We start from the raw sequence: 10,701 nt of genomic DNA, 5'->3' as shown, positions 1-10,701 counted from the left end.
CCCCAAGTCTAAGCCAACCCGTCGCTGGATGATGATGCTGTGCGACGAGCTCGCCTTTTGTTAACACCATAATTTACATTGATTTATGTGCTTAGTTGACTCTGCATTTTTAATCGGTCAGTCCCGGGGTACCAGTGTCCATGTCCATTTCTCTCTCCCTCTCTCTTTCTGGCTAATATACATATACTCGTAGATATGCATATACATACATATGTACATGTGAGTGTGCGAGCACGCGGCTTCATTTGGTTATAATTAAAATGTCGATGTTATCTACAAGATTTGGACATATTGGCCATTACGCTTGAAATTTAAGCGTTTTCTATGCGCGTATTTTGATTTGGATTTCGGTTTCGTTTGCTTTTGCTTTTGCTTTTCGGTTTGCATTTACTTTTTGTGTTGGCTTTGCGCTTTCCTCCATGGACACCAGACAATGAATATTGATTAAATTAATATTTAATAACGTTTTTAAGAAGCTTTTGAGTGTTAAATGTTTAATTTATGCGCGCGCCTGTTGAGCGCTCGCTCGTTGCCACAATTCGAATGTTGTTGCTATCGAGTTTTTGTTTTGGCTGAATGATTATGCGTGAAATGTGACATCTGAATTTTATGCGTTGGCATTTGGATCGTGCCCCCAAATCCCCTAACCTACTGCTGCTCGATTTAGCGCGCTAATGAGCCGCACACACAATAGCTGGCCACTTAAACAGCCCAAATTGATCATCAAAATGTTGGGAATTGAGTCCAAATGAGTATAGTATATCAAAGTGGCTTAATTATGGCCTAATTGGAAATAAAAACATTTACCCAACTGGTCGTCGCAAGCAGGTCTCGCCCAGCTTCCGCCTCATTTTCATATCCAAATATTGCGTTTCATTAACTCGTAAAACACTCACTGAATCTTATTTGCTTACTAATAAGATGGCCTCCCACTAAATCAGTTTTATCGATGCAGCAGCAACCTACTTACACAAAATAATAAAAAAGTATCGTCGCCTCGTTTTCAACTGAATGGCAGCACTTCGCTGTGCCAGAATGCCAGTGCTGCCCATCTGTATGCTCCCTTTGAAGCTACAGTAATAACAAGCTGATCGCAGCATTTGAAATTAAAAATAGAAATGCAACACTAATTTTAGTTTTGCACAAATTTATTGTTTGTTTATTTTCTTTTGTTCTCCTCTTCGTTAAGGTTCACATTAGAGTAGCCATAATTTATTTAGTACTATACTTTGAGCTAACTCGCACATAATGCGAGTCTAGGATATCTTACACGCCGTTTCGCTCCAGTTAACAACTAACGGTATCAGTTCAAACGCAACCAAATTAGTTTGCACTTAATGACCAAAATTTAAGCCTAAGTTATACAAAGTTAAGTAGGTATACCTGTATGTATATATATATATTGCATATGCTATAGCCTTAAACGGTGATGAGGTAAGCAGCCAGCAGCCCGACGACTGGCAAATGCATAAAGATGAATAAATTACATTACAATCAACATTATATCGTAAGTACAGCTCACACTCGATAAAGCCAGCCACGAAATTAGGCCTGGTAATAAAATTTATCGCGGGTTAAAAGTTATAACGAAATTTGCAGACGCCAAAAAATGAGTTCACTTGATATTAGTTTTTGATGTGCGACAGAAAAACTTTTCAATTACAAATTTAAGCTGAAACCTTTATCGAGCGTTTGCTGCAATATTTCTGGTATCTAAGCAATGTGAACATAGTGGGGCGTATTAGTTACAATTTTAGTTTAAATTTAAGCATGTCCACACACAGAAATGCCGCCTATTATATTAACGCGTTTTGCTGGCGTAGTCACAACACAAACAACAACAGCCACTGCGCACAGTTGTACATATAAATATACAAATATATGGATGTATATACATATATGTATGTATGCATATACGGTGAGCTGCAGTGGGCGACAGGCCCGCTAGGCAGCTACATACAAGTAAGTAGGTGAGCAGCATGTTAACTTTGGTTTTCGATTTGTTTTTTTCTTTAATTTTCCTACAAACAACATTGCAGTGTAGTAGTTGTCGTCGTCCGCATCTCAAGTTACAAGCCCGCAACACGCATGGACCGCCCCCTTCGCGGACGCCATTCAAACGCCCCCTGCCCAACCTTACAAGTATGATCCAATGCAACGACATGCTGCGCGCGCCTTTTGCTTGTCACAGCGCGACGGGCTTGTCAATCACAAACGCGCGCACAACTCAGGTTCTCAATTAGACGGACACCAACCCCCTGCCCCAAACAAGCTAACGGTCATGCTTTAGAAGCTGCAACGTTGTCGTTGCATCGGATGACAAGCGACCCACCTTCGCTGCCGGCGACTCAATTTCAGCATCGGAGTCGTCGTGCACGTTGATCTCCTCATCCGAATCGGAGGAGGAGTTGTCCACGGTCACAGTAGTGGGCATTCCACTAATACCGCCCGTCGTAGCCTCTGCGGTGGCGTAATGGAGTCGTGATCTCTGCTCCTCGGCCACCGTTAAGGAAGCAGCAACGGCATATTGACGAGCCAATCCTAAGGCGAAGGCAGCTGCCGAGGGAGAGCCGACCAAGCTGCGAAAAGCGCTCCGTTCACCGCCCATGGAGAGGGGCGTGGTGCCGCTGGACGTGGGACTACACGTGCCTGCCGTTGTGGGCGAGTGTTGTTGTTGTTGTTGCTGCTGCTGCTGCTGCTGCTGTTGTTGTTGCTGCTGATGATAGTGGCTAAGCAGTTGTAGCGCCGCTGGATGTGTGGGCAGGTGATGATGATGCGGATGATGATGGCTCGGCGGCAAGCCGTGTAGCGGATGCAGTGCAGTGTGCAGCATCGGCGGCGGTGGCGCCTGCTGTGTGGATAGTGGCGAGTGCTCCGGACACATCGCCACCTGATGAGGACCTGTCGAAGCTGAGGCATTGCTGTGGGTGCTGGGCGTGGGTGAACTGGTGGCTGTGGTGGTACTCAGGCTTGCTGGAGCATCATTCGATTGCTGTGAGTGCAAGGGGTTCGAGGAGGGTGGCAGGGCGCCGTTGGGACTGGCCCGTTGACGCTTGAGCAAGTTCATACGCTGATGACGACGCCACTTAGCGCGACGATTCGAAAACCAGACCTGTTGACCAATAAAAAAATAAAAAAATAGAAAGGAATTTTGTTAAGAGTGAACAGAAATAAATTACAAGAGTTTTATTTCTACTTTAGTGATATACGGTAAAATAAATTGTTTATAAAGTATAGGCACTACTCTATTACTCTACTTATTATACATGACTTCGTTATTCCTGAAACTGAATGAAATCAAATTGGAACTGAAACTTGAAATAGACAACAAGCCATCCTAAACATTTGTATAAGCTCTGTGTTTCCATCAAATATTAAAATGGTCAAAACGTTTTAATATATTGGTTTGTTTAATTAATTTTACATTTTGAACGAAATGTTGATAAATGTATTATTTCCCGAATATCGTTTAAATAACAATAAATAATCACGTCTAAGCCTTAAGAAGAGGATCGAAATTTGTGTACTTAAGAAATGTGCAAGTATTTATTATAAGTAAATTATATTATATAAGTATGTTTTAAAGCTATCAATGTTTTAATGTAAAAATGTGACTCACCTGTACGCGAGCCTCACTGAGACTGGTGCGACTGGACAATCGCTCACGCGTGCTCACGCACGGATAGTGGCTCTTGTCGAACTCCTTCTCCAATTCCTCCAACTGTTCCGGGCTGAATGTGGTGCGATTGCGTCGGAACTTGGGCTCATCATCATCGTCCATATAATCAGAGTCAATATGACGATTTTCGTCGGCCGACTCGAGAGTGTCGTGACTACCCGACCCGGGCGAAATGGCCCGATTTGTTGGAGCACCACCGACGCCACTTCCCAATAAATTGGCAGAGCTAAGGCTACTGGGCGTCGAGCTGCCCGCACTAGGGGGCAGATTTGCCAAAGTGGGTGCCGTAACGCCCCAGAAGTGGGCCGAGGGGGGCGGAGGTGGTACCGGTCCACCGGCACCCACATTGCCAGCGGCTGCTGCTGCTGCCGCCGGATGCCAGGTGAAACTGCCATACGGATGAGGTGGAGGCGGATACAGACCATAGGCCGCTGTACGGGCAAACTCACTGGCCACACGCTCAGCGGCGCGATTACGTAGGATGCGATTTATTGAGGATACCGACGGTGCGGTGGCATTTGTGCAAACACCTGCAAAACGATTGAAGCCAAATTAGCAAGCGGCAGAGATGAGACACAAAGATGAGACGAGATGAGCGCTTGCAGCGGCACTTTCACAAGCCAGGCGAGGCTCAAAGGCGGCCGCCGATCAGCTGGCGATCAATCAATGCGCCTCAAAGCGGATTAAACGTCAATCGAATTGCCCCCCTGCCCCCTAACTCACCTTCCGAGATTAAGCGCTCGCGTATCTCCCAGGCAAATATCGTCGGATTCTCGCGCTTATACTGTTCGATCTTTGAGACAACCGTCGGCGTGGCCACTTTTGGCTTGGAGCCACCAATTAGACCAGGTGGTCGCAGTGAGCCTGCAAATATCAACAACAACAACAAAATATGTTAAGCCGATGGTGTTGTGAAATCTGTTGCGCTTCAGCTGATGAGTTATGACTAGAATCGGAGATTAGACCGATGCGCAGTCAAGCCACTTCGAATTTAAACTCTTGATTGTGGCAGCTACTTGAAAATTAGAAGCCACTTTAGATCGAGTTCAATTTTTGAATAAATTGAGGGGATTTGCAAGCAAGCATATTCAATTAAAAAGTGCAAAGGCTATATATATAGTAGTGTAATGCAAGTTTATTTTCATTTCTGCTTTCATTTATCTAAAAAACAAATTCATGCTTCTGGACCTTGATCTAAATGAAAAACTTCAGGCAGCATTTTTCAAAACCATGAATGAACAAATACAAACCCCCACTTTAAATATCCCTTAAATTTTTAAATTAAGTCGGGACAGTTAAGCCAGTTTGAACTAGGTTGTATAGGGAATTAGACAGTTCCACTAGTATTATAATTGGCTTTAATGGCAAGTTTACACTTCAGTTGTTCAGCAAAGAGAGCGTTTTAATGGACATTTATGGTGCAGAAAGAGGTTACAGTTTTCGAAATATGTATGAAATAGAAATATGTAACTTTCAGTTTTTTTTAAATTCTTCAGTGTCTTTCGGTAAATCACCGAGCTTGATAAAACCAATTCATCCAATAACAATTGCTTTCAACTGCTACATTCTTAGTGAAGGACTCTGATCATTTTTTATGGATTCAGTAAATATCATGACTATTCAGATACGATTTGATTTAAAAAGAGTATTTGTATTGCAACCTTGTTTCCAAATGGTACGTACTATATATACAGAATTGCTGAATTATTGAATTACAATTATGTAACGTTCAGTTTTTTTTTATATTCTTCAGTGTCTTTCAGTAACTACACCGTTAGTACGAGTAAAAACATAGATGATCGGCTTGATAAAACCAATTCATCCAATAACAATTGCTACATTCTTAGTGAAGGACTCTGATCATTTTTTCTCTGATCATTCAGTAAATATCATGATCAGTAAATCATGATTTGATTTAAAAAAGAGTGTTTGTGTGGCAAGCTTGTTTCCAAATTGTACGTACTATACAAGTATTTACAGAATATAATTGAATTACATTCAACTTTTTAGCCATTCATTTTTGAAGAATAAAATTCAGTTCAAGATGGAATCCCCCCACAAGTGGTTACCAGGTACCTTGGCTTCATACCCTAACTCATTTGGGCACTTAAGCCAACCCTTTCTTCTCATCTACCACATACACCTTATCGCACACACTTAATAGCTTTATCAGAGCATCGACAATTGCGGTAGGCAGCAGGAGGGCTAACCCTGCGAAGGGGCTTACCGGTTAGTGGCAAGCACGCACCTTTTACTGTTGCTTCTACAAGTACTGCTGCCTCGTTCCGCGGGCACTTGCGCGCATCGCTGCGCAGTCCCTTTGGCCCTTCCTCTACCCCAGCAGTAGGACCGACCCCTACATATGCGATTACAGCGCGTTTTGATTAATGAGCCTGCAATGCGCAGCCACCGCCAACAGCGACCGCCGCACCGCTCGGGTCGTCTCGGCCAAGGCGTTTATGCAATTTTAAGTGGCCAAATTACACAGACAGGCGAGCAACGCCGACCGCGCTGCGGCAACAAGGATAATAACATGTTTATCATCAAAATTCGCAAACAAATCGAAAACAAAGTGGTTATTATCTGACATGTGATGAATGTACATACTCGTACTCGCATAGTAGTGTATGGTTGCAGGAAAAACAAAGTAGCCAAGATTGCTTGCCAATCTCATTGAATAGATCCTGTATGTACATTTTCTATGACAACTGCATTTATTCATCGGTCTGTTGGTCTTTAGTAAATATTCTTTAATACAACTTTCCTATATACTGCTTACCCCAACAAATGATCTAAGCTTATACGCCCTGATTGGGACCTGTCTCGAACCATGCCGTATTTATCATCGCAGAAAGCACGATCGATTTTTGTTAAATAGAATAGTTGTAATTGGTGCAACAAATCTTAAAGAAAAACAGGAAAAAATACACCCTTTTTCTTATCGACGAAGCCATTGCTAGTTCCTAAAAATGCTTTGATTATGAAAGGAATACGCTGTGATCTTAATCAGTTAGTTTTATTTCAGCAGATTAAATTTAACATCAATACAAGTAGGTACAATGGAACATAGAATGGTCAGTCCATAATTTTCATTATTTTGAACAGTTTCAGGTATTTTATAGACTGAAATAGATTAATGACTATTCTTTTCACGTTACCTCAAACGTACATACTACATATCTATAAATCTAATCACTTAATAAAGAATGTCCTGAATATGAAGTAGAAATATTCTAAATTCGACAAGTGAATGTTTAAAATAAGTTTAAAACATAAAGCTAAGGACTGCAATTTTTTTTATGAACATGAAAACACGATGGGTCTCAGTATTTTATAAATAACTTTTGTTAACGATCTTAGTTACCTACAAATCTTTAATATTGCAAATTATGCCTGCAACTCTACACACTCTTAACTTAAGAGTCTTCAGCACAGATACGCTATAAAATATAATGCTCAAAATATCGAAAAAGACTTTCGTAAATCTTTAAATTGCAGCACGGGTCATATTGTTCGCATTCCTTTGATTAAAGTTAAATTATTTTTTACAAACCAAGAATGTTTTTAAAATTTTTATTCAAATATTGACTTCTAATAGAATATATTATTTCCAATACTAAAGCAGTCAAGGACAGTTACTCAAATAAAAATTTCGATCCGTGTTTAAGAATACTAATAGCTTTAGTGAATGATAAGCGACTTTTTAGTTCAGTTTTCTAATTTTATACCTGACTGGTAGACCCATTTAACAACCATTGCTTGCCCTGCTTATGCACTTACATTGCGTATGTAGCCTTCACGCTATACACAGGAGGATTATGAGGCCTTGACGCATAATACTCGTATATGGAAATGAAAAAAAAAAAAAAAAACGAAATCCAAAAAAAAGAAGATGGAAAACGGGTTGACAAAACAGACGCACCACTCAAGTATTTGCACCGCTCTTTGTGTACACTTACCTAATAGCTTGGAGACTGCGCCTTGCTGTGTCAGCATGTGCTGAGCGATGTCGTAGCCACGCAGGCCGCCAAAGCGGGAGAACTCCAAGAGGCGGTGCTGCGACATCAAAGCTCCAAGCGTGCTACCCGCTCCGGCTCCACTTCCACCCGCACTCAATGCGGCCGCTGCTGCCGCCGCTGCCGCGGCCGCTGCTGCTGCTGGGCCTGCGTTGGCAGCAGCACTGCCAGCACCAAAACCTGGTGGTATTTGTACAGATGTTGGTGTTGTTGTTCCTGCTGGTGATGCCGATGCCGATGCCGCCACTGCAATTGAACGAATTGAACGATAATTGGCCATTGTTAGCATTATTTCAGTTGTTGTTATTGTTGTTGCTGTTCTTCCTGTTGTTGTTATACTGTCGACCACAATGCTTAATTATGATAAATTAACGGTTAATTGTGTTGACTGAACTGAGCCAAGTGACTGATGGCGATTGTCACTCTACCTCCGCCCCTTCCCCACTTCCACTTCTCCCCCACACACACGCACACGCACACTACTTCACTCACAAAATGTATGCCAAAATGGAGTCCCAACTAGCATGTACATACTTGTACATATGTATGTATGTGTGTACATTAATGGCGTTTCGTAACCCCTGCCCAAGCAGATTTATCACGTCAATTGGAATTCACATTGACAATTTAATTTACAGTCAAATTAAGAAACAAGAAATTAAAATATTTACTCAGTTGTTTGCCACAGAACTTGTGTATTGAGTCTTTTGTGTTAGATATATTGTTCTGTATGTAGCCGTCATTTATTATTTTATCGGTGCGCTTTTAAACTGTACTGCCTCCGACCCGCCACCCTCTCCCAATCTTATTGCTGCGTATCGACTAATTGTCAATTATCGCAAAACTTGCGCATCTCGTTTGTCTTTTTTTTTTTTTTTTGGTTTTTGACTTATCAAAGATTCTTAATCAATCAATTATAACAGTTGATAACTGGGAGCGAATTACAGCAATTTTGGACATAACTGGCTCGCAGTCTGGTGTCCAAAATCATTGTTAAAGATATAATTATTATTATCTAAAATATTATATGTATACCTTTTTGCCAAAAAAAAAAACAAAATATTGCAAGCAAAACAGTTAACAGTTGTTGAAATGTAAACTGCGAAAGCTAATTGGAAATACCCGATTAGGTAAAAGTGTTAAATTCTGCGATGATGTCCGACAGGTAGTTAAACGTTAACAATAAGCTGCCAGTTACTCATTCGGTTTATCCTCGCTCAAAGGGAAATAAAATGTTGCTATCCAGATCTAAATCTACCGATTTGAAGCACACAATGGCCAACTTTATGGGTTTATTTTATTGGCAGCTATGACTACGTTTTTAGATAAGTTATCTCAATTAAAATTGGCTTCACCAGTTAAATGATCATGCATACATATGTAAATAGTGGGTTAACACACGTGCCTGAACGCTAATCATCTGTATTATATGAAAAGTAGAAGGTTATAAAAACGATTCTTGTGTCGGGTCTGTTCAAAAACACATTTAGAAGTCTTCGTTTCACAAAAATTAATTTAAAAACAAACAATCTGATCAAAATCTATTTTGCGAAATAGGTAACAAAGCAAAAACTTAAATCAATTTTAGGGTGAAATTGAGAAACGAACCGAAAAGGAAAATAAAATATATCGGGGTCATCAGATATTTAGTTAGACTTGGCATTAAAAGCTAGGCATTCACCTTCTAGTTTTAAATGAACTCTCTTGCTATAGTAAGGATCTCTGTATATCTTGTTAGTATTGCAAATATGTATATTCTGCAATGGTTCTTTATGAAGACGCAGCATTTATTTTTACAACATTATTTTTAATGGAGTTCTCTGGGTGAGGTTGACTATTTTCCAAATCTTCTTAAGCACACATTTTTTTCACTATATGGTGCCCTTATAACAATTTGATTATAAAATAAATAATATGCTTGAAACTTATATTTGAAGGAATAATTTATATCAAGATTTGCCTTGAAATCTGATCTGCACACACACTTCAGATTTGGGGGTCTGCTGGCTAATGAAGCCGTCGGCAAATGTCAGTTTTGATCATTTGAAGAGGACTTACCATTTGACGAGTGAGGCGCCAGCGAGGGCATTCTTTGTGGATGTGGCTCCATTTTCCAGTGCGCGGCGGCCGCCAGGCCTGAACTTGCAACAGTAAGCGAACCAAAGTCACGGTTTAAGCTCGGCTCAATCAACATGACGACCGTAACGTTCGTTTAAGACTCGTCTAATCAGTTAGCCTTTTGGTATGTATATTGTTGTTGTTGGTTTTTTATTAATTTTCTACTGCTTTTTACTTTTCACATACAACACAAGCACAAGCTGCACAGTCACAGACACAATTCACTTTGGTAGCCGCAGCCGCAGCCACACGGCAAATATCGATTATGGAAACCAAAGCTGAACGAAAGCTCGCGGGCATGCAAATTGTTGGCACTCTTGATTTGCTTGGGCTGGCGTTCATTAAATTTTGCAAGACTCGAGGGGCAATTAAATACATAACGCGCTCTTTACTGCACCCGCACATCCATTTCCACAAGCACAACTAATCTCAATGAGTTCCAAAGCGATTCGGTTTCGAACGATAGCTTAGGGCTGGCTAAAGGTTTCCTTGACTCGATTGCCGTCGCCGTTAATGCCGTTCCGTTGCAACGTTGTTCACGTGAAAGCCGCTCTGAGCACACTGAGCGCCGCTGCGAGTGGCTCGAATTTCACCTGGCCGTCGGACGGCTCCAGCCAGTTCTCATTTCACTCAAACGGGTTGAGTGCTTTTGTTGGAGGGACCGGTTTTTCAGCTTCGCCGCACATTCATAATGGCGGCCGTTGTCAGGCAGTGCGCGGGCGAGTGAGCAGGATGGCCATATGTGCCGCCTGCGCACACAAATCAAACAATTAACTTGCCCGCCGACGTTCCGAGCGCGCTAAGTAGGCAGTGGCCAACGCGCTCATGACTGCGTCTTTGCGTATAAACAAGCAGCGACGACTCCCTGAATATGGGGAAGGGAGGGAG

The 10,701-nt window shown here is 41.6% G+C and overlaps 1 protein-coding gene across 1 annotated transcript; it reads right to left on the bottom strand.

Annotated features, from left to right (window-relative positions):
* Window positions 1-2,272: 2,272 nt before the first annotated feature.
* On the bottom strand, window positions 2,273-9,889 carry LOC115632645 (paired box protein Pax-6). The gene is made up of 6 exons (XM_030529874.1): window positions 9,754-9,889; window positions 7,861-7,980; window positions 7,639-7,806; window positions 4,403-4,543; window positions 3,620-4,209; window positions 2,273-3,112 (listed from the first exon to the last, which is right to left on the bottom strand). Exons 1-6 carry the CDS (start codon window positions 9,887-9,889, stop codon window positions 2,273-2,275), a joined length of 1,995 nt encoding a protein of 664 aa, XP_030385734.1.
* Window positions 9,890-10,701: the final 812 nt, after the last annotated feature.

This window comes from Scaptodrosophila lebanonensis, unplaced genomic scaffold, assembly GCF_003285725.1.
Source record: "Scaptodrosophila lebanonensis strain 11010-0011.00,11010-0021.00 unplaced genomic scaffold, SlebRS2 tig00001415-arrow-pilon, whole genome shotgun sequence".
NCBI lineage: Eukaryota > Metazoa > Arthropoda > Insecta > Diptera > Drosophilidae > Scaptodrosophila > Scaptodrosophila lebanonensis.
This window is presented reverse-complemented; position numbering and strand designations above follow the sequence as displayed.